Genomic DNA, 25,409 nt, shown 5'->3' on the forward strand with positions numbered 1-25,409 from the left:
ATGACCTCATCTCTCCATCATTCACAACAATTCACTTTAATTCTGGAGAGAACAAAGTGTGAGTTTACAGAACATAATACAGTGTATTAATGAGGATAAAAAAGTTCATATTTAGTATGAACACACATTTTGTTAGGTATTAAATGTGGTTATGAAAGAGCTGTGACCTACCGTATATATAGAGGCAAGAAAAAGCAAGGAATGACTTGCATTTATGTATAAACTGTTCTAGAAGTGTATTATTTAGTTATGTGAACCAGGCCTCACAACAAAGATCTCAGAGAGGATGAAGAGATGATGAGCATGAAGCTGAAAGAGTCTCAGAGTTTAGATCTTCATTAGTCCACAGTCATGGAGCATGGAGTCAATCAGGGCTGTCAACAAATATTCTAAATTCAAATATATAAAAATTCAACTGTGGAAATTAACATGCGATTGTGAAGAAAAGCAGCTCCACCGCAGCTGTCTGCTTCGTGACTTCTTATGTGGGCCTGTTGCACTGAATGGACTACATGATGGATAGGAGCCATTCATTGATTAAAATTGAAATGTAGGTCAAGCTGAAACGAGTGAATACACAAAACAACAACCGTGATGACCGCAGAGAGTCGCCAACCCATCTCAGCTGCAGAGACAGTGAGCTGCACTCTGAGCGATCTACAAAGACATGTTTGGAAAAACTTTGGAACCTCAAGATAAACTTGTTTGCTATCTATGTAGCTACAGTTAGCCTAACCTAATATTCCAACACTAGCAACCAGAGGGCTCATCTGGAAAACATGCATCTGTACCAGTGGTTATGTCTGTCGTTGTACTGGTTTGCTCTCTTATGGACATAATGTACTGAAATAGATTTTCAAACAGTTCAAACATATGAGTTTCTTAGACTGAATAACTGAACATCATTTTTAGCCAAGTCTGACAATGAAAGTGTGGCAGGACACCACAGAGGAAGAAAAAAACATCACTGCACCTAAAGTTTGTCAAAGAGCATCTTGACTCTGCACAACACTACTGGGAAAATGTTTGATGGACTGATGAGACTAAGGTTGACAAAACAAGTAGTTGCATACGACCCACTTAGGTGCCCCTGCTCCTGTTTGCTGTCAAGAGCAGCAAGGCCTGATACCAGGATGTGTTCTTAGAGATTTTAGGCAATGATGTCAACAGAAGTCCAGCATTTATCAGTGTGGATTACGGCTGGGCGATAAAGACAATTATCATGAAATAACTTTTCTTTGATAGAAATATAAGACATGGTCGATACGATGTCGATAGAACTCATTCATCCATGTTTTTACAGACAACACGAACAGCCAATGATAATGAGAATAGTGTTGCGCCGAACCAATTGCAGCTAGAATAGATTTACAGCCATGTCAGGTTAGGTCGACACACACAGTGCAGAACGTTGGAGTAGCAGCCGACATCAGAACACGTGCTAATGCTTGGGCTGCTGCAGCCGTGCTCACCTGTACGTCAGGAGTGGGAGAGAGATGAAAGAGAAAATGACGGCAGAAAATGTTAACGACAACAAGAGCAACAGCGTTACCGAAGAAGACACCACAACACGCACAGCCCAAGGCTCAAAAGACGAGGATATCGTTGAAAAGAAGGGTCAGAGGAATTGGGTAGTGTGGAGATACTTTGGCTAATTAAAGTCTGATAAGCAGCAGAGCAGCACGCACTGCAAATTGTGTAGAACGCATGTTCCCACAAAGACAGTTTATATCACTAATCTTTTTTCCATCTGAGGCAGTGCCATCCTTTCGAGCACGCACAATGCAAGACTTTAAAGTCCCAGACGAAGCTTTTGATGGTCAGAGTTAATATTTTGGTTTTTAAAATATAGCTATTTTATTTTTTTGAAATACAGTTGTATAATGTCTACAGTGTATTTGTCATGTTCAACTTCTGACTCTGACTTCAACTTCTTAATGATATTTAAACTTTAAATCTTTTTTTAAAATTAACTTAAAGGAACCTTTAAGCTTGACAGAAATAGTTATTGATTTATATTGTGATATACTGTATATCAATATCGACTGATATACTGTACATATTACCTGCCATACCTGTATAAAGATGAAGCAAGGGTGGACTTAGCTTCCCAGATTTAATGACTTATTTCCATGCAACTCAAGTAGATATAATAATGAAATGGATGAACAATGAAGTGAAAGCTAAATGGAAAATAATTGAAAAATATAAGCTAAAATAGAGACAGCGAAAATAGTAAAATCACAAAATTGTGTAAGTTTTTACAACACCAAAAATCATCTCAAAATACAGTTTATCAGAGAGTCCTGAATGCTGGAGGGAATCTGGTGAACAGGAAGTGCATCATTCTTATATTTTTTACTCTTGGGTGTCAGTTCAGGCGAAAGTCACAAATATGTTTCATTTAAAGAAATTTTTACAGCCGCCCAACATTGTATTAGGTATCAGTCCATCAGAAATAGAGACGGAAGGAGATAAATATTTGTATACAATAATACGAATAGCTGCATTAAAACAAATAACACGGAACTGGATGAATGTTAAATCACCATCTACTAACACATGGAAACTAACAACTGAAGACATTAAAGAAATGGAAAGAATTACTTATAGGTTGAGAAACAGAGAGGAGGAATTCATGAGAAACTGGAGTAAATGGGTCAAGGAAATAGATGGAGTGGAATAGAAAAATGTAAATATATTAATTAAAATTAAGAGAGTACAGAAGGATACCCCCCCTTTTTTTTTCTTCTCTTCCCTTTCTTTCTCTATTTTTATTTTATTTCCTGTATAATTGGATAAATGTGACAGGATGAATGAAATAAGTGATGAATTTGATCATTTGTAATGCGTAAACCTGCAATAAAGTTATACAAAAAAAAAACATAACGTGCCACATCTAGTTCTACTGCCATGCAGAATTTCTGTGTCTTCTGATGTGTATCTGTTCATTTTTATTTTATTTTGTTAGTTAGTAGACGAGAGTTTAAACAATCAGTAAATGTATGATCTTTGCTGTGTGATGTCTTTTTCAATGAAGCGTCATAAACTACAGTATAAACATAATCAGTTCTCCTGATGTTATCTGAGGGGCTCTTTATATCAGGTGAAGCAGGTTGCATCCACTATGAAACACTGTGTGGAAACCTGGCAGGTCAATGTATATAGTATCATATAGAAAGTCAGTCACTGTGATATTTCATCTGAGTGAACCTGTTTATCTGTAAATACAACAGTTTGTTTCTGCAGCCACAGTCAGACTCAAAACACTGTATGTGTATGTGTGTGTGTGTGTGTGTGTGTGTTTGTGTGTGTGTGTGTGTGTGGACAGAAATAGCACAGAACTGCAGGGGGGCGGGCTCTTCTGAACCAGGCTATGGCTTTGAAAAATCTGATTGGTCAAAATGCTATGAAAGGAGAGAGAGAGAGAGAGAGAGAGAGAGAGAGAGAGACAGAGAGAGAGAGGGAGGGGGAGAGAGAGCGTGTTCTTCTATTTTTGTGAGGACCGAGTTTTAGATTGTAGTCCTCTTACCTTCAGAGGCTGTTTGAGGGATCAAACCTGGTTTTAAGGTTCAGGTTAGAATCAGGTTTGGGGTCAGTCATTTAGTTGTAATGGTTAAAGCTAGAGTAAGGAGCTGGGGAATGCAGTATGTCAATGAGTGTCCTCACAAAGATAGAAGTACAAGTGTGTGTGTGTGTGTGTGTGTGTGTGTGTGTGTGTGTGTGTGTGTGTGTGTGTATAGCCGCCCTGAGCATAACTCAGCAGACAGAGAAAAGGAGGAGCTACAATCACATTACAGGAGAGGAGCACCCATTACATCAGCTTGTGTGTGCGTGTGTGTGTGTGTGTGTGTGTGTGTGTGTGATGCGTCAGGCTGCCAGCGGCTGCAGCTCAGCGAGGGTTAATGAGTTCACAATCCCAGCATGCACAACTGCAGCTTTACATGCTCATAGAGCAGTGGAGGGAGGTGAAAAAGAGGAAAGTGTTTTTCAAAGTAAAAGCCCACTGGGAACAACCTCTCTTCTTCCTGTTTCATTCAAGTGATTGATGAGATACAGTTTGTGTATACACATTTCAACAGCAGTTTTGGCCAAGTTACATGAAAACTGTAATCAACACACACACACACACACACACACACACACACACACACACACACACACACTGCATCTTCTCTATTTAACACATGAGGAAACAGAAAAACACAAATGGCAGTTTAGCAAGAAGCAGCCAGAAGGATCTACTGTTCATCCGGCGGTTAGCTTAGCATTAGCCTCTGTGCCAGAAGGACCTCCTTCTGGACCTCCTCCAATACTAAAACACAGGTGTCTGTGTACCTTTGGCTAATATCTGCACCAGCTAACAACACACAGCATTTACTTTCTACCATGAACTGGTAGAACTAACTCTAATCCGCTAACATCAATGCAATTATAACTTCTGTTGTGAATTGATTTGAACTCTGCTAAAGAAAATAATGAATATACAGTAGAAACATATCTTGATCTCAGAGAGGCATTTGATGCTATTTACTATGGCTCACTACTTAGAAAATTAGAGAGATATAGTATTAGAAAGGCTGCTATAATGGGTAATAAAATGGGTAATAATCTGTCCAAGAGGCAGCATATGATCACAGAACAACATAGGACCCAGAGCTGAACCCTGTGGGACACCACTCAACAGAGGTGCGTTGTCTGACATGAACTGACCGACAGAAACTGAAAAACTCCTAACAGCAAGACAGGATGAGAACCAGGGAAATACCCACCAGCTGGTTAAGGCTATTTAATAAAATACCATGATCAACAGTGTCAAAAGCAGAGCATTTCCCATCATCTGCAGCAATTATAATGACATTAGAACTTTATTAAAAGTGATTGAAAGGAGTCATACAGGCTGTGTGTTTCTAAAACATCTGTAAACTGCTTGACAACAACGTTTTTCCAGCATTTTCGACACAAGAGGCAGCTTAAATACAGGTCTATAATTCATACTGAGGGTGGGCCAAGATTTGGTTTGTTTGTTTTTTTTAGCAGAGGCTGAACTATAGCGTGTTTAGGAATGGAACCGGTTGCAAGGAAGTGACTGATCATAGTGAAAATGGGTGAGCCTCTTGAATTAAAACATTTAAAAACAAGGATTAGGGAAGAATGCGAAGGGGGCCAGATGAAGACATGTATGATCACTGACAAGGAAATCAAAGATTAAAAACACTATCAATAGTTACACTGTCCAGAGTATGTCCTGTTCCTCTGCCAGGTTTCAGTGAGGAACAGAAAGTCCATATTCTCCCTAATAAATAAGTCTTTGAGGATTCATGTTTTGATGGCAATGGAGCAAGCATTAAACAGAGCCATCCTTACAGAAGACTCGTCAGGACACAGCAGGTGCAGGTGACAGTTGCTCGCTCCCTGACGATGCAGGACGATGTTATACAGTACATAAACATATTTGACATTTTTAAATAATAATGCGACAAGTGTCTGACTGTTCACTTTAGGAGGCTGCATGGAGAACATATCTCTGAGCTCTCCTCCTGAGCAGGAAGGAAGCGGTGTGACGGGCTGCTTGACACCAGTGCGGCTGGAAGAGATCCTTCCACTGCCAACACACCAAAAAAGAAGAAATGTGCACTTGCTGACCTCTTTGGGCAGATGTTCAGCAGCAGCAGCACCACCAGCAAAAGCATTCCCGTGGTTTCAGCTACAAGAGCTGAAATGATGATGATCCTGGAGCAAATCTCAGGCACGCATACCACAGAGGTATCTGTGTGTCCCAGGGACGAGTGTCAGCAGAACAAATATTCTCACTATTGTCACAACTTCTGGGACATCATCACTACTTTGTGTTCACCTATGAGCATAGCAACAGCACAAGTAGCATTTTTATGCAATAAATGTAAGAAACATTTCTATGTTTCCATAAAATAAGTTGGTTATATTTGTTCTAACATGTTCAATAATCTAGCTTTACAGAAAATACTTGTTGGAAAGCGGTGACATGTGTTCCATGTTCCTCCTAGGTTTTCAAATCTGGGTATTTTGTACAATTATTGCTATTTATAGTTTTTAGATAAATGTAATTTGCACAGATATCAGTTTTGATGACTGATATGTGACTACAGATATTTTACTCAAACTGTTTTATTTGGGAAATAAGCCTTTGTCATGTTTATGGCTATGTGACAGCTGTGTGTTACACCTGTTTCTGTTTCTCTTCTGTGAAACTGTTGTACTGTTAATAAATAATATACTATATATATAATTATCTGACTGTTTCCTGGTTTTTAAAAAATGTTCCTTTCTTCTTCAGTTGCATATATAGTGACATGTTGTAGGCGATTTCCTTGTGATATATTGTGTATTGCAGTATTGCCAGTGATGTTGATGTATTGTTATCGTGATAATATCACAGTGCGTGTTGACCTGTGAGCCCTGATGTCATGACTCCAGCACTATACCGAACATAAAGACACAAGACACATCCACACTACTATGTTTTGTTTTAAAACACAGCTCTTTTGCCACGTTTCTTCCTGCTGTCCACACATTTTCAAGCACCAAAAACTGAGACTTTCAGAAACACAGACAAAAATTTTGTTTGTGTTGTATCTGAACGGGCAAAAACTGAGACCTTTGGAAACGATGACATAGACACCCATGGTCTCTCTTTGTTTGGCTCTCATCAGCCTGGACTACCATTGGTGAATACATGATAATGAATGACAGTGTTACTGATCTTGTTGTCTTTGCTAGCAGCTGTTGTTCACTTACATTCTGCATTTTAACGCTACAACTTCCTTTGCTGTTCCTCATTCAGAGGATTTACTATAACTAACCAACTGCTGAGTAGACAACCAGCTTCCTGTTTACACTGGTTTACACCCAGTGTATGTGTATGGTCATGTGATATGTGTTTTCAGGTGTGATAGTCTGGACAGAGATCGTTTCTGATACAGAGCTAAAACGCTCATTTGGACCGTGATCGTTTTAGTTTTAAAATGCTGTTTTAAAATTAAAACGTACTAGTGTGGACGTAGCCTCACTCTCAGAAAGAAAGAAAATAAGCATACCAAAATGTTGAACTATTCCTTTAAGAAATGACTAATAAGACATTTATTCTCTCAAATCAAAGTCAGCTGGTTCATAATCTTTAAAAACCACCACGGTTGAACTCCTATATGCAGCTCTGCTAACAGCAGAGGGAAATCCAGGAGACCGAGCAAGATACAGAACTGTCCCAATCCAAACACAAAGTTAGTGAATGAATGAGCTCCTCTCCTGCTGAGAGCTGCTGCTTCTATTCAAAGCAGCCTTTCTGAGGTTACTATGAGACCGGAGGAAGCTCTGAGAGTATGCTGCTCATCTCTGCTCCATTTGTGAAAGCAATCTGACACAATAGAAATATCCCATTCACAACTCCTCAGTGTGTAGCCCACTGCTCCATCACTCAGCTTTCCTCTATGAAAGCCCCTGAAAACTACACCCTCCCCCACCCCCTCCCCCAACCACATCTTTTCAGCCCTCTGTCTCCCTCTCAGCCACAAACAACTACAGATCTGGGTTTGAGGTTTGAACAGCTAGACTCACAGAAACCTCAACCCAGTGCTCGGTACTGTGGAGAGAAATCACAGCCAGGGCTGTTGCTGGCCTATCAGTAAACTTTGCTATAATCATAAAATAAAAGATACACTACAATGAATAAAAACGGTGGACAGTATTGATCAAAACCAGGCTGATTGGAGAGAAGCAGTGTGAAAGTAGTAGTGGATCTCCACTGTATACGGTATCACCAACAATCACCAGTAATCTGAGGACTCACCTGCCGCTGCAGCCCAGGTGAGGTAGCAGAGGACTAGAAACCAGCAGAGTAACATCACCTGTACAACCTGGTCTGGCTGAAGGCTTCTCATCACACTCATGCTTATAAACAGACCATCAACCAGGAGACAGACAGATTTATATGCAGGAGATGAGTTTGTTTCAGAGGTTTTCAGGATGCTGACAACTGTAGACAAACTTCACTCAAACTTGGACTTTTTAAAAAGTGGTAACCAGCCATGTCACCAGGTCTCACTTCCTTCTTTCACAAACTTTCTCATTTACATGTATATAACTGTTAGTCATCACAATCACATGGAGAGTGAAGGCACCGTGACATGAGTCCCTGTGGACCGACTGCTGTGGGATGATATGGCTCCAGCTGGCCTAAAATCAAACACGGATTCATCCAGTGGCGCCGGCAGCCGTAATCTTGTAAGCACTGTGTGTACATTATTTTTAATGATTTTGTTTGTTTTTTAACATCCTATCCTGAAAATAAACTGTGACCACAGGAGATCCTGTCATATTTTTTAACATGAGTGTAGACTGAAGAGGAGAGCAGGAGATAAAGGAGGAGTTTGGTGTTGACACTGCAGACATGGAGCACTGATGAACATCCATCATGATATTGGAAGTGATGCGGAGGCCGTTCTGTAAGAGTTTGATGTAACGTTCAGACACAGAATGAACTTCAAACAGGCAGGAACACTATTTCATTTTATTGTCTTGATTGTTTATTGTAGCAGCTTGGTTTGGTCTTGATGCTGTGTATTGTTATTACTGGCTTTAGTAGTTAGTGAGGCAACATGTTCTTATGATGATGATGCTAAATGAAGGAATCTAACCTATTCTGTTGTGTCAAAAATTTAGGTCTAAAAATCACAAATCAATCTCTCTCTCTTGCTCGCTCACTCGTTCAATGAAATGACATATGTGTTTGTGTGTGTGTTTGTGTGTGTGTGTGTGTGTGTGTGTGTGTGTGTGTGTGTGTGGGGGAAACCTATAGGTAGCCAACAAGTGGACAGGCGGTTCTTGTGCATACTAGGGTTAGGGTTCATTTCTGTCACCATCACCGAAACAACAAGTCCAACTCCTCATCTTCTCATTTAACAATAACTAATGGTAAGACAGCCAAGGTGACTAATTATATAGGCCTACAGGTGTGGTGGGAAGTTTGCATACACTCATTGTCGACATGAATGTGATGGTAACAGGCTTCCAGTGAATTTGGTGCAAATGTTTTAATGTATTTTGAGTTTTCTAAAATCACAATGTCAGAATTATACATACAGCCACAGATGAATAATTCAGTGGTGATGAAAAAGGCATTTTAGCTAAATAATTTAACTTCCTGTTGGTGATCATGTGTACAGCTGGTAGCTTCTCTGTGCCCATGTAAAAAGGGTTTGTTTGACAGCACTCATTGGAACTCAGTGCAGATCTGAGAGAAGATCGTAGATTTATAAAAGTCAGGAGTGTCTCTCTGCGCCATTTCTAAACAACTGCAGACTAAAATCATCAGTTACTGGGAGGTGCAGCCATTTTGCCAAGGTTTAGAAGAAAACTCAAACTGTCACCGTCATCTGAGAGGAAACTGGTTCGGACAGTCAGGAACAACCCAGGAACCACTGAGGCACAGGCCAGCTGGAACACCAGAGACACTGTCAACAGTCAAGTGAGTTTTACATCGCCAAGGACCAAGAAAGAAGCTCCTGCTCCAAAATCAACACCCTCAAGCTTGACTAAAGTTTACAGCTGATCACATGGGCAAAAAAAAGCCCACTGGAGTAAAGTGTTATGGTCAGATGAGACAAAGATTGAGTTGTTTGGCCACAATGTCCAGGGATATGTTTGGAGGAGTAAAGGTTAGGTATTCAACCCCAGGAAAACTGTAGCAGCTGTTTGGCAAGGTGGTGGTAGTATAGTGCTCTGGGGCTGTTTTGCTGCCACTGGAACTGGTACATTGCACAATGTGAATGGAACAATGAAGGAGGAGGAGGACTACCTCCAAATTCTTCAACATAACCTCAAGCTATCAGCTGGATGGAAGAAGGGAACCTCCCAGCAGGCACCAGACATCTATGTAATGTCAGAAAGACATTAAAGACATCAATTAAACATTAGCTAATTGACATTGTGATGTTTTGCAGACGATGGGTTTTCCTCACAACCAGAAGGTCAGTACTTTATATGTCAAGATGGTATTGGCATGAGACATTTTGAAGACGTTGGTTTTCAGTTATTTAACAACACAATTTAAAACCAACAAAATATCACATCAGCTGTCGTCAGTACTCTCTGTCAAATCAGAGTTGTAAGGCCAACTTTAATTGTTGTCCTGACGTAGAATTTTGGTCGCCTGACTGCTTTAGAGCAGAGAAGAAGACTGGCCAGTTTCACTAAAGACAGACTCTGACTGTGGCTTAGATATAACAAATAGTCAGACTTCACATAGACGGAGTCTAAATTCATCTGTTGCACAAACAGTTTAGTTCTTGACTATCTCTCTATTTTCCTGTTTATAGTCATTGGGTACTACTGGTCAGCATAGGTGTCACTGATTACCATTTTACCCTGGTACCACTGGTCTTAGGCCTAAGTTAGCCCGGGGGTAAACAAAGACTGGCCTAACATTACAGACCAGTCTTAAATATTTTTGTGAAACCGGCCCCAGCAATCTGGCAACATGTTACACTGGAGATTCCCACCAGTAAAAATGAAACATGTCATTTTTTAATCTTTTTTAATTTCAAAGGACTAGTGTTAGGACAACTAGTGTAGAAAGTGTTACTTATTCGTAGATTTATTTTTTTATGACTCAGTCAAATTAGATAAGATTCTACAACATTCACATATATTCTATGTTTTACAAAGGGTTTAAACCATACAGCAATAACTGTAATCATAGACTATACAGTTGTTTTTTTTCTTAACACAATATTATCGGATCAGCACTCAGTATCCACAAATACAAAAGGAAGGGAAAAATATATCAGTATCGGAACATCTCCATGAAAGATAAAAGATAAATTCCTTACTCACAAATTTCAGAATTAAAACTATTTAACCAAACTTGTTTTGACACTAAAAATCTGTTAAAAATCAGTCAGCTCTTTACAGCTGATGCCCACCTTCCTGACCCCTGAGCCACATAAACCATTCTCGAATATAAATGTGACTCGGCTGAATACATAATGGTTATTATTTACTGAGAGATGTGCATCCATATTGGCCAGGGTGCCCAGCTAATTAACATTCAATATTTAAGCATTAATCAGTGTGAATCCATTGCTCTCTAAGACACAGACAGACTAGGAGGCACAGAGCCCATCTTAGTTAGAGACCAATGCACATCAGCTTAATGTTACTGTTCTTTCCCGACATCAAACTTGCAGAGGATAGAACAAGTTTAACTGACTGCTCCTGCCGTTCACTGTCATGATGAGGAGGATCCTCATATCAAATCTACACCAATCACACAAATAACCTTTTTCTGGATTCAAAATGGTGACCCTTGTTCTTATCTGGTTTCTCTGATGTACCTCATGCATCAGCAGTAGAGCATTTCACAGCAGATCCTTGTTTATCTGTTTATACATGATCACTATAATAGATTGTTTTTAATTGTTCCTGCTGATTTAAACACAAATACAATTCACTTTTTAAAAATGATCATTCTATATGTTCCTGCAGAATAACAGACCAGATTGGACAATATGGCAGCTGTAGGGTCGATCTATATCTCTGATTGGCTGTTGAATTATGTGATCAATCATGTGCTCAGCGGTGACTTTTACACTTGGCTGTAAATAGGAGGAAGTCACTGTTAAATGTGTTTTACTGCTCAGACAACAGCTGTTTTACTCTGGTACTTTACATACAGGATCAGGCTGATCAATACAGGTCCAGGTCTATGTCTCCACAGCTCCCCCCTGTGGAGAACCTGCACCCTGATAAACATTAGAGAATGTGAGTTAAAGGCAACCTAACTACCATTTAACAGGAACAATGACCTCCAGTCACTCAGCAACATAAACAGAAATAATGAACTGTTATTTCAAATGATTCTCATTATTTTCAAAGTGAGTTCAGCTCATTGAAATAAGATTTTACCCATTTGAAATAGTTAAAAAATAGAAAATCAATAAGTGGAGGTTCATGTTGATGCTGAGGTGCCACAGATAAATCAATGAGTGAGAAACAATGGACACAAATGGTGGTTATCAATGTGATCTATACTGAGTTATCAAGCTTGGCTTTAAATGCATAAAAAATCCACAGGTTTTTAACCTTTATTTATTCAGGGAAGTTTCAGTCTTTCTCCAGGACCTGGGCCACACTCACACTCACAAAGTGACACTAACCACTGGAGCTTCCCAGTATAACCAGTCTCACCTGACGCTCACCGAGCAGTGGCCTTTCTCAAGGGCACCTCAGCGGTGCTAATGAGGGAGGGGCAAGGGCCCAGATTAATCCTGCTGGTCAGAGTGACCTTCCAGCCACACACCTGCTTCACTGCCCATTACTCATCATGAGGAGAGCCACTCAGCCTGATGCTTTCTGTGTCCAGGGAGAAGCTCTGAGAGAATATGTCACAGTGACATCATCAGGGTCAACTGGAGACTAAGAACTAAAGCTATCAGGCTGCATTATAGGATGTGTAGGAATTTGACTCGTGCTGCACAGATTTGTCTCTTGTCATTTCACCAAAATTTTGGAGGGAAACACTGAATCACTGGAATACACTCTCCTCTCATCTCACAACATTTTCAGAGCCAAGCACTTTAACAAAATTACCTGATGCATTTATAACACATTCATATGTAAATAGCATATATGAGACGGTAACATGACTCCTCTACTCAGACAAAAACTTGTAAAGACAATATTCCTCCCAAACAGCACATACACAGCTCTCTACTGTCTCCCAGTCAAACCAGTGTAAACCCACTCTCTGCCTGTGTGGTGGTACAGTACCTGGGTGTATGTACGCGGGCGGACTCTGACACAGATACTGTGGAGGGTAGTGGCTCCTCTTGCTGTGTTTGTGGATTCTGTAGTCCTTCTCACTGCGCGAGCGTTGGCTCCTGTGCGGCTCTACAGAGGCTGCTGGTGGCAGGTCAGAGCTGGGCCATGCCCGCCTCAGCGTGCTGCTGCTTGTCCTCTTCATCCTCACCACGCTGGGTGGCACACAGACTGAATCTGTTTACAAAGCTTAGTCAGAACTGCTTTTCCACAAACAAACTTCTGAGTGACTGGGCCCAGTGGTCGACCCGAGGCTGCAGGCTCCCAGGTCCTCATGTAAATTCCATTATGGAGCATTAGTGGTAAAAAAAAAATCAGCTGATCAAAATAAACAACCACCATGTTGTGAAATAAAGAATTTCAGTCCCGGGTCGGCCAGACTCCCTCATGGTCATGGTACTGGTCACATGAACAAAAGTCCACAGAATGGTTCAGGAGAGCACGCTGAGCAGCATGTGCTGGGCGGTGTTACCTCCAACTCTGCATACACACCTCTCCTTCCTCCTGCTGCTGCTCCTCGGGTCACAACAAATCCACCACAGAACAACTGCTCATCTGTCAGCCAGTGCTTCACACACACACACACGCATAACAAACACACGCTCAGCAGTGACAAGCTCGAGGTGACTCTACCGCTCCAATAGCTAGCTGTTAGCCTAGCGCCTCTGCTCACAGTCAGATTCGTCTGGTCTTAGCTTTGGCCGACACAGGAGGGATGAGGGGACAGTGCTGGTTGAGTCGGTCAAAGGGGGTCGCTGGGTGGAGGGAAGTAAAAAGACAAGCCTGAATTCCTGTCAGACAGACAAAAGCCTGCACTGCGAAGGGCGGGAGGGAAGAAAGGAAGGAGGGAGGGAGGGAGGGGGTGCTAATACAAAAGAAAGCGAGAGGAAAGAGGCTGCTCAGCAAGCGGAGGGAGGAGAGAATGACACAATCTCCATGGGAAAAGCAGATACACTCCTCCCTTCTACCTCCATCCATCCATGATCATTCCTCCAGGACTCGCTTCACACACACCAGCTGTTAATCCTGTGTGTGTGTGTGTGTGTGTGTGTGTGTGAGAGACACTGTGTGCAGCTGAGCTGACGGGTAATGGAAGACGTGTAAAAGAGAGAAATCCAAAGAAAGCAGCCTTCAGTCAGGAGAAAGAGTTAATCCAGAGCGGAGCGAACGCTGCCTCTGCCTCGCCTTTGTCTTCTCCTCCGTCCGCTCGTCTCCCTCTCTCTGCCTGCAGCTCGCCCGTCTGCGCTCACTCTGTCGCTCACTGTGTTGTTGTGAGAGAGGAGGGAGAGGAGGAGGGAGGAGGGAGAGGGAGAGGGAGGAAGAGTCCACCACCAACCCCCCCCCATCTTGTTCCCCCTGTTGTAAGAGCTGAGCGGTACTTCCCATTCACAGAAAACACAGTGAGATTGTGTGGCTGTTGGGGTAAATGCTCAGACTTGTGTGTGTTTTAAATCTTGTTGGACAGAAGCCAAGTCCACAAGCCAGCCAATCAGTATGGAGCTCTTAGGTTGACTCTTTAGTTAGCAGCACACTGACCAAATGCTGCAACACACTAAGCAACCCAGGCAACAGACAGTGTTTGTAGTCAGGAGTGTGCTGAAGCCACATCACATCACTGACAACAAGCTGCCTTTCTTTGGTAAGACCACGTCACTAAACACAGCAACATGAGCTCAGTCGACACGTAGGTTCACATCAAACACACATGTGAACACACACAGCAGCAGTCCTACAGTGTGTCCACACTGTCCTCACCATCTCCTGAAGTCACATTAACCCTGTTATAACCTGCAGCTAATTATTATTTTCATTACCGATTCATCTGCTGATGATTTTCTCCATTACATTTGATCCAACCAACAGTCCAGAACCAAACACATTCTGCTTACTGACACATGATGAAGAGCAGCAACAGATGGTAAAGAAAAACAGAAAACCACAGACATGAAAATTGGGTTTTCTGCCTCTGTCTGTGTGTCTCTGTCTTTGAATACGTCTGAAAATGAAGAGACGTGTGATTGGTTTCAACTTAGACGTATACACCCGTTGCTGCAATATGTGAACGATGCTTCCATATTAGACCAGGCAAGACCACCCTGTAAACAAATAAGAACAAATTGAGCTGCAGTTTTTCTGGATAAAAAGCTCAATAACGTTTATATTTCTCAACGGATTTCTGTGAGTTGTTTCTTTATTCAAGATTTATGATCTACATGGAGTAAAATTAAAAGTTTCGTCTCCAGTTATCACAGTTTTCTACAAGTGTGTGTCAGTGTTGGTGGAAAATAATTAATTGTCATAAGGAATTGTTAAAACTAGTGAATAAAATAAATGAATTAAAATAAATGAAGACAGTGAGACAATATGTGAGTCTGTTTTCTATATTTTTATCAGTGAAAGAACAAAATACAACTTTATTTATCCCAGATGAGAAATTCAAGTTAAAGCAGGATAACATATATACATGAAAGGCTGTGGTAGAAAAAAACTAAATAACTTTCAACTCATCAGTGAAACTGATCAGAAACAATATCAAACCATCCAGAGAGAAAGAGAGAGAAAGAGAGTTCTCTCCTCTAAATTGCGAAACAGCAAAAACGCATCATTAGTTAATTAGTCTAGTTTCCTTGAGTGAAGACACCCAAACTTTACTACGAAAACAGGACGAAGAAAACAGCCAGGAACTTGGATGATCACCTGAGTTAACTGCTGCTGAGAACCCTGTGCGGCCCAGTGGAAGCCAGGCTAAACCTGTTCGGGGAAATCCTGCATGAAGAATGCAGTGGCAGGTATGGCGTGGTGACCACCAAGAAGGCAGTGTTAAGGTACAAGAGGAGGAAGGAGAAAGAAATTGATGACCTGGTGGCAAGCAGAAGGCAGCTTCGCAAGTACTGGAGGAAAGCAGAGGAGTCGGTAAAAGACGGACTAAAAATCCTCTGGAATGAGATCAAAAGAAGGCTTGCTAACCTACGGAGGGCAGAGCACATCCGGCTAAAGAAAGGAAAAAGAAAGAGAAGGAGAGAGCAAACTTCTGCAGGAATCCCTTCCGTTATGCATGTGGCCTCCTCAAGGAGAAAGCCAGCGGAACGCTGGAGGTGTCCAAAGAAGAACTAGAGGAACACATCCATGCTCAATACAGTGATCCTGCAAAGAATGAACCACTAGGCCCACCATGTTACCTGCCTAAGCCTGAAAAACCATCAGCTCTATTTGATGTGTCACCTCCCCTCACTCAGTGAGGTAAGGCAGGTGGTCCTGCAAGCTCGATCGGCTTCAGCACCAGGACCAAAAGGGGTTACCATAGAAGTTGTACAAGAACTGCCCGAGAGTGCTGAAACTCCTATAGACCCTCATGAGAACTGCCTGGGCAGTGGCGGTCTCCATTCCAAAAGAGCAGAACTCCAGTACCTTCGATCAGTTCAGGAGTATAGCTCTACTGAATGTCGAAGGAAATCTTTTCTTCTCTTTGTTGGCTAGGAGGATGACCACCTACCTGATGGAAGGGCTATATCAACACCAGCTGCCAGAGGCCGGGTTCCAGGAGTCCCGGGCTGTGTGGAGCATCTGCATGTGGTATGGCTGGACCTGGCTAATGCATATGGGTCAGTTCCACACCAGCTCATTGCCTTTGCACTGGTTTCCGTCTACATCCCAGACAACATCAAGACCATGGTGATGAGTTACTTCCAAGACATGCACATGTGCTTTGTCCTGCAAAAGTTCACTTCTGGTTGGCAACAGCTGGAAGTGGGGATTGCAATGGGATGTTCCATCTCCTAGGGCTGCGCAATTAATCAAATTTTATTTTCGATTACGATTTTGGCTTCCAACAACTACAAAAACAAGACAATCGAGGGAGGTTATTTTTATATATTACATTATTATTTTTATATTATTTATATTATGTAAATCATTGTATTTTCATTATCTCTCCAGCCACTGCGGTGCAAAGTCACTCACCCCATGCTTTTCAGAATATCTGGGAAGATTATTAAAAAGTGAATTTTAATTTAAGGTAAACTTGTGCTACAGAAAATGGACCCAGTGAATAGCTCCTTAAGCTTAATATCCTAAGTCCTATGATAACTATTAATTTAGCTATACAGACTAATGAGCAGTGATAACTAACATGTCTTGGGGTCATCAGGTGGGAACCTCCTTTCACCAGTGTTTCGTCTAGTTGGTCCCACGACACCTCCAGGAGGCTAGACAGTGATCACTGGCATCCCAGAGTCACTCCCCTAATGCCAGCCATCACTGCTTAAAATCATGTAAATGTCGACTTTATACACTCGTTAATACACTCCTAAAGACTTGGTATTCTCGCCTCCACTGCCACTTTCCACTTGTGGCTGAGAACTAGGCCTACTTTCAGTACCACACAAAAGAAGGTTAATTCATTTTGACTACTAATTCATTTTGACTACTAACCGCATCTCATCAGTAACAAAAAAAAGTAATCCAGGCCACAAGTTCCTCTTCAGAGAGGGTCTTCAGCAAAGGAGGAAATACTGTCACCTGCCTGCGCTCATCTCTGATATCAGACAATGTATACAGACTGGTATTTCTGCTTAAAACCTTTAAGAGATTACATCACAAAAATCCAGCAACCTTACCAGCATTTGGCACATTGGCCTAAATAATTTTTATTTTGTCTTAATTTCTCTTAACATAATTGACCAAAATGTTGTTGTATATGTTTAGATAATATATTTTATTTATATTCTTTTTATTATTATTATTTATCTAATTTCTTTAATTTATTTCTTTTTTCTGTTTAATTGTATTTAAAGTTCAAGAAAGTACAATGTTAAAAAGACACAGTTCAGTTCAATAAGGTCAATAAATGCATGGTGTTTCAATGTGTTTCAAAGTCAATGAGTAATCTTGTTAAATAATCGTGATCTCAATATTGATCAGAAATAATCGTGATTATGATTTTTGCCATAATCAAGCAGCCCTACCATCTTCCCTATCCTCTTTGTAGCAGTGTTCGAGGTCATCCTGATTGGAACAAGGCAGGTGGTTGGAGTCCGATTGCCAGAAGTCTAGAGGCCCCCGCCGTTAAGAAGCTACATGGGTGATATCACTTGCCTGCTCTGAACTGCACCATGCATATCCAGACTCCTGAAGAGGCTGGATGAACTGAGCACCTGGGCAAGGATGAGATTCAAAGCACACAAGTCAAGGAGTCTTACCTTGCAGAAAGGGGAGCGGAACAACAGTGTGACCTTCATCATTGGCGTGGAAAACATCCCCCGTATTGCAGACCAGCCCATCCGAAGTCTGGGAAGGCAATATACATCTAGTTTGTCGGACAAGGAGATGGAGAAAATCATCCTGCAGCAGCTTTCAGCAAGACTGGCAAAAAAATCGATTCATGCCAGCTGCCCGGAAAGTACAAGGTGTGGTGCTACAACATCACCCTGTACCCAAAGATGATGTGGCCTATGGATCTCTGTGAAGTCACCTCATCAGACGTAAGCAGGATGGATGCCAAAGCCAACATCTTTATCCACAAATAGCTAGGACTCCCACAGTGCTTTTCAGCAGTGGGCCTGTACAGATGGAATTCACTCCACCTACCCCTGAAATCTGTCACCCTTGGGTAAAGGCAAGAGAAGGCGAGACTGGTGATGGAGTTGAGGGATCCGTCTGACACGGTTGTGAGGGATGCACAGGTCCAAGTGGTGTCTGGAAGAAAATGGAAGGCTGAGTAGGAAGTGCAAAAAGCAATGAGCAGACAACAACACTAGCAGGTGGTTGGAAGGGTCCAGACAGGACAGTCAGCTGGGGTGAGCCACCCACCACATGGTCCAGAGCAAATAAGGAGAGGAAGGACATTGTTGTGTCTGAGATCACCAGAATGGAGCAGGAGGAGTACAGAGGCCGTGGCACAAGGGCAGCAGGGGTGCTGGACAACATGGGCTGGGTCACAAGTGAGTGGTCAACTGGGCAGACATTTGGAAACTGCCACAGGATCGACTCTTTATAAGTTTTATAATCAGGGCAAACTATGACACCCTACAATGTCCTCGAAACCCCCAACAATGGGTCGGGAGAGAACAAACCTGCAACCTCTGCAGGACCACCAAAGCCTCCCTCCAGCACAGTCTGTCAAGTTGCAAGACCGCACTGACACAGGGTAGATTCAAATGGCGTCACGATCAAGTGCTCAGGAAGCTGGCAGAGGTGATGGAGGTAAGAAGGCAAGAGGCAACAAGAAGAGCTCAGCGGCGAGTAAGCAGCAGGTCCACTTCCTTAGGCCCGGGGAGCCAGTAACCAACACCAACAGGAGACCAGCACCCAAGCTCCTGACTCCAGGTTTGGAGTGGAAAATAGAGGTGGACTTAGCCAAGAAGCTCCATTTTCCCAGGCCAGACATGGTTCTGTGGATCTCGGATGGAAAGTCAGCTCTACTGGTTGAACTGACAGTTCCATGGGAAGAGGGGGTGGAGGGAGGGAAAGTGGATGGCAGGGAAAGTGGATGGAATGTGAGGCTCTATCTGGTGGAAGTGGTCGCTAGAGGCTTTGTTGGAGACTCATCAACACGTGTGCTAAAGTACCTGGGGCTACATGGAGCAGGGCTGCACAAGGCAACCAGGGAGGTATCAGAGGAGCCAGAGAAGGCAAGCATTCGGCTCTGGCTAAGAAGGCGGGACAAGAGATGGGGAGCAAGCAACTTCTGAAGAAAGTTAGCTGCAGGGGGTGTCAGTGAGATGTCCATGTGGGCGAAACATCATAGAGCGGTGGTCCCCAGCTGATGACCCTGCAGCTAACAAGTGGGCACCGGTGGAGTTGCGGCAGGCCTAGAGCCTAGCAAGAAAAAACATCTACCTGTTCAGTTTAAACACAGGGAGCAAAAAAGCTTTACACAAATCTAACGTTAGAAAATTTCAAATGCTCTTGCCAAACAAAAAGTATTCAGATTAGCAGAAAACGATTAACCTATTTTGGCAATGCAAATTTTTGGTGTAAAATAGCGTATAATTAATGAATGAGATTTTGGTGTGACATTTTTTATACTATTCCAGGCAAATAAAACCTGGTAAATGTCCTATGTTTCAGGATTTCACATTTACTATTATTCATAGACTTTTTAAAGATGTTTGATGAACACCTTAAAGTTCACGACTACATGAGAAAAGCTTCAGCTGTGTAAACTCCCACCTCTCAGCTGGAATAAAGTCAGCTGATGGCGTTGCTGTGGTTCAGCTGGTCAGGTGGCCTGTGTCTAGTTTAAAATATTGTTTGAGAAAATAGTTTATTTATGTTTACTAAATAAAGAAACTTGAATAAAGTAGTATTTTAGTGTCTGTCTGGATGCTAGATGCTGAGTTGGTTTCATGAGAACTCCGAAGGAAGAATATCCCCCTTGTAAATTTGTAACCATGGCAATAACATGGCTTTCATGTAGCTGACCTCGGGAGAAATAAAAGTTTTCAAAAGGAAGAATACCAAGGAAGAGAGCAACCATTATCCTGAGTCGACACAGTAAACGCCATGTTGGTGAAAGTTTACAGATGATAATCTGACATCCCATTCCCGTGAAGGTAGCATGGAGCAGTGCTACAGAAAGCTGACACAAATGTTGTGTCCCAATTCAGGGGCTGCATCCCTCAGAGGACTGCGAAGGCCAAAGCTAAATGAGACATTCCTGTCACCTAGCTACCCTGACAACACAAACCTTTTTGTTTTTTACAAAAACTTTAGGTTTTAAGGCTAGGGATGGGTACCAAAAAACGGTATTAAATGGGCTCCAGGGCTACATTTCTAAAGACCGGAATATCGATAAGCTCCAATGTTATCGTTTTCATAAAAGTTCTCTCACACATTTTATTGTTTCTGATTGAGACATTAGGTTATGAATGATGCATTTTCGCTGTTTCGTAATTTAGAGGCGAGAACTCATGCTGTCATGCTGGAGCACCATGCAGCAAACACACACAGACATACAAACCCTGCTCTTAGTGGAGAGAACTAAACGTTTTGAGGTGTGGTTCAATATTTAACATGAGCGATCTCTGGAAACATCATCACATAAGGATGGAGAAATGTACAGTTTTCAACCGACTAGCTCGTAGTTCATCCGTCATCCGTGGTTGCGTCAGGTGTGTTTTGTATGCTGTAGTCTGGAGCCCACACACAGAGTTAACTACATTATACTTACATGGGTTAATGATGAAAAGGTTACGGGTGTATTCTTGAAGTCTTACATTCATATTATAGTCGTATGCATAATCTGAATTGTCATTCAGAAATTCAGTCTCAGTTCACTCAGGGATGGGGGAATTAATGTTAATCAAGTACATATGAGAAATAAGCAATGTTAATTCTGTTCTCAATTTGTTTTGTTTTTTACTTTTACAGAAAGACAAGAAGTACTGATAACAGTTAAGAGTACCGTTAAAATACCGGATCAATAAGTGGTATTGATAAAAGTAGTAGTACCATTAAAATCTTAACGACACCCATCCCTATTTAAGGCCCTTGGTTTTAACAGTTGAACCGTTAGCTGTTGAACTGAGCTGAAACTGTGTAATCCTCAAGCTCTCTGTTGATATTGTTTGCTGCCTTTGTTTGCGCAATGAACCTTGGGATAGGTTGGAAAAGAAAAGGAAAGGATTTCTCTGCCACATTTGAAAGAACCTTTGAAATGGGACAATCTAGTCGCACCGCTGTGACGCAATCAGTCTTCAAATGCAGCTTCTGAAGGATGCAGGCCTTGAATTGGGACACAGCTTAGCACGTAAGTAAAGAGTCGTTGCTATAGAAACAACACACTGCCTCATCTAGTCACATTGGTGTAAACCGGCGAGTTTTAGTTTAGCTTGGTTTCTTATCCTTTCGGAAATTCTGCTTGTGTTTCTTTGACACGCTTTTGGTCCGGTCTTGTCAGGTGGTGACGAGTTTCTGTGACGTTACGTTTTAATGCTGCAGACAACTTTCTGTTTCATCTCGTCTCGTCGTGAATCTTTGGTGTAAACTCGTCTTAAACAAAGGCCCCCCAAGAACACCTCAATGCCCCCTTTTTAAAATGTTGGTTCCAGCGCCCCTCAACGTTCTCCCTCTGGGCAGTACCATCCCTGTTGAGAAACACTCCCACAATCCAATGCTACCTCACAATGTTAACCAATGGCGTCTTTTGTTATTGTTTTGAGCGAAAGAACCCTAGAGGCACAAGTTGTGTGTAGTCCAGTGTGTAATACTACTGTGTTTTAATTCTGACAGTTATTTTATTTCATATTTTCTATCTAATTTACAGTCTTGGTGTAATAATATTTCTAATTCTTTAAACTTTCTGTATGGAAAAACAATTATTACATTTATTATTATTTGCTAAATTAATATACGTATATGTATGTTGTGAGTTGTTTTTTTTTTTTTATCTGTTTGAAGAATCTCTATACTACAATCTGTACTACCATTTGTAATCCTGTTCTCTGTCCATACTGGCTGTAAACTGATCCCTTAGGCTTTAGCAATCCATGTCAGTCTAATCAAAAACCTGAACTCCTCCCTTCACTATATAAACCTTATGTAACTTTTCCTCACCTTCTCCTCTTTGTTCTGGCTAACTGTCCAAATGCTGCAACACACACAGCAACAGGAGCAACCTTAGCCAAGCTAAATTAACTCCTCTTTAAACACACAGGCAACACAGGCAACAGTTTCAGAATAGACACTCTTACATCACCCAGCATGACAACAGAGAGCCCAGCCTCTCAGTCCACCCTCCAACACAAGCAGTCACACACATCCAACACACCTCACCCTCAGAGCAGAAGCACATCCACTAACTCAGCGTTGTGTGTTTTTCACTAAGGATCTGCATCACACTTCTTTGTGGCCCTGAGAGTGGAGGTTCTTCCCAAACAAACAATTTTTGGCAAGAGTACAGACAGCGGCTGCACACAACAAAACAAACAACAACAGCCGAGTTTCATGGGTTCTGGGTTCAAACCTGCCAGCCAGCTGGGGCCTGTCTGTGTGGAGGTGCATGTTCTCCTCTTTCCTCCCACAGAGCAAAAACATGCAGGTTAGGGCAACTATGTGAGTGTTAATGTGTGTCTGTCCAGCAAGGGTGGAGCACCAATTTTAAAAGTGTGGAGGTTCTAAGGGTGGGACATGAGCACCGCAACTCGGTGCATTTATACATTTTCTTCACCACCATATGCAAATAATATTGAGTTCAAAATGTACACCACACCACGCCCTTCACTCCACCAGTATTCACACACCATAGTATTAAGCAATGACTTTAGATTTTTTATTATGTTAAAAAACAGACTTGAATTAAACTATGAGACAGGTGAAAGATGAAAACTGGACCACAGTAAATTGTCCAACTCAATTAAGCCCCTTACTCAAAATCATGTTTCTGTGAAAGTGCAGGTGTCACAACACCCTCTGGTGCGACTTGCCTGCTGTCCAGGGTGTACATTGACTGTTACCCAGTGTCAGCTGAGAAAGGCAAGACACAGTAGAATTAAAGCTCCATATTTTCCTCTTCTCCTGTGTTTTATTTGCAGTGTTGATCCATAAGAAGATATATTTGTGGTTTTAAGAACCAAAAACCATGTCAATGTTTTTTACATCTCCTCTCTCAGGATTCACTCTGGATCTCCAGTAACAACAGGTGATGCACCGCCAGGTCAACCACAATTTATGGATTGTAGCCAACTACTGTAGCTGGGTGAAACTCACCAATGATACCAATGGTCAATCAGCGTTGAAATGAGCTGAACAGGTGATCAAATTCAGACTAAAGCGCTAGTTGGATTTTGTGTGGAGTTAAACACTGGAGCCTTACACCTGGTTCTGGTGCAAACTGCTGAATCATCTAGCGACATCGTGGGTGACTGTCTGCAGTTTTGCAACGTCGAGCTCCAACTCTCCTTGGGTGCTAGACTTCTCAGGCGGACTAGTCAGTGTACATCAAGGTCAGACACCAAATTCAGAGAGGTGGGTGATCAGGCAGCTGGGACAGCAAGAGTGGAATATGGTGAGTGGATTACAAGGGGGAGGAGAAGGAGCATTCTACCCTTCCATCACCACCAGAACATGTGGAGTTGGATTAATCTGCTGACTGCTGGCAGCGTCAAGGCAGGTGCATGGAAGGAACGTTTACCAGCGGCGGTGTGACGCTGGCATATATGGGGGAATTATGGTCGAAATATGCTTTACCTGGGCAGCAGCAATGGAGACAAAGTAGGGGTGGGCGATATGGCAAAAATATCATATCACGATTTCGATTTCATCACGATCTTAAATTGGAAAAAGAAAAACAGACAATTTAGACCAAAGAACCTTTCTTAACAGATTTTATTTCAAATAGTCGCAGTTTTGCCTGCATGTGCAAACAACGTAAAGTTTAAGGTAAACAACAACATTGGCTCTCAGCATACTGCTTGGGGTGCTTCCTCTTCAGGTGATTAAACAGGTTCGTCGTGTTACCACCCGACGTGCAAACGGTTTCTGTGCAAACTTTGCTAATTACATTTGCTCGCACTTGATCAGTGGAAAGCGGAAAATCCAAACCAATTCCATATAATGGAGGTGGAATTTTTTTTTAGCGACCAACTCCGTTTGGCTTTCAGCCATCGCTCTCCCTGTGATACCGCTACATACACAAACAAGGAGGCGGGTAGGAAAGCACGTCACTGCCCGTAATTCGCTATGATTGGTCGGTCAGGTTGACGACGTCAATACGTCTGGTGCGTCGGTGCATCAGCATAGAACTGCAATTTATAGAATGTGCCCTAGACGATCCCACGATCTCTGCAGTTTGAAAGATCGTCTTCACGTTGTAATCCTTCACGATCTAATATCGTCATATCGCCCACCCCTAAGACAAAGCCTCTTTTCAGAGCTCTGACTATAGGAGGTTGATGTCATTCTTTAACTGTGAGTAAGCAAACACCATGCTGGGCATATGTCAGGTCTGTTTACAGTGTGTGTGCTCTGAAAGAGGTCAACAGCAAGGAAAAGGGGTGAAAATTAGTTAAGCGGAAGCCAACAAATACCAATGACCAGAGTCATTTCACCCAGGAGTGAATTCTGATAGTACTCTTTCACATTGTTGATAAAAACTAGACGTTAATGGGTGTGTGACGGCCCTGGCCATATGTGTTTCCCTGGTTTGCTGGCTTCTGTCCTCTGTTGCAGGTCTTCTGCCCGCCCCTATCCCTACTGCTATGTCTGCTATGCCCTGGTCTCCTGTTGTGGTTTGCATAGCCTGGCTTCCTGGTTCCTGGTAGACTCCACCCACCTTAGGTTGCTTACTGGCTGCACCTGTGAGGAAGAGCATAAAGGCCAGGTTTCCTCAGGCTTCTATCTCTCTCTCCCTGCAAAGCTGACTCCCTGACAGTCTCTTCATTTGTGGGTTTATTTTGGTTTCTGCCATACAGTACACATATGCACATGGTTTTCCCTGCATCCCACACCTCCACCACACACTGATAACTGACCTCACATCCCATAAACGCTCTTTTTTTTTGCATTAAAAGAAAAGTTACTTTAACTCAAGCCTATCGTGTGGACGTTCCTTGATTGTT

At 42.2% G+C, this 25,409-nt stretch overlaps 1 protein-coding gene across 2 annotated transcripts in view; it reads right to left on the reverse strand.

The window, feature by feature from the left end:
* Positions 1-25,409, reverse strand: part of LOC130173363 (storkhead-box protein 2-like) — a 103,174-nt gene that overhangs the window by 43,001 nt on the left and 34,764 nt on the right. Inside the window, exon 1 of one of the 2 annotated variants that reach the window (XM_056382570.1) lies at positions 12,805-14,083. The exons of the other annotated variant lie outside the window; for it this stretch is intronic. Within the exon in view, the coding sequence (XP_056238545.1) occupies positions 12,805-12,997 (193 nt within the window). The 5' untranslated portion in view covers positions 12,998-14,083. Of the gene's footprint in view, positions 1-12,804; positions 14,084-25,409 lie in introns of those variants that run through there. 2 annotated transcript variants of the gene reach the window in all.

The sequence above is a fragment of the Seriola aureovittata genome, chromosome 8 (assembly GCF_021018895.1).
Source record: "Seriola aureovittata isolate HTS-2021-v1 ecotype China chromosome 8, ASM2101889v1, whole genome shotgun sequence".
Taxonomy (NCBI): domain Eukaryota; kingdom Metazoa; phylum Chordata; class Actinopteri; order Carangiformes; family Carangidae; genus Seriola; species Seriola aureovittata.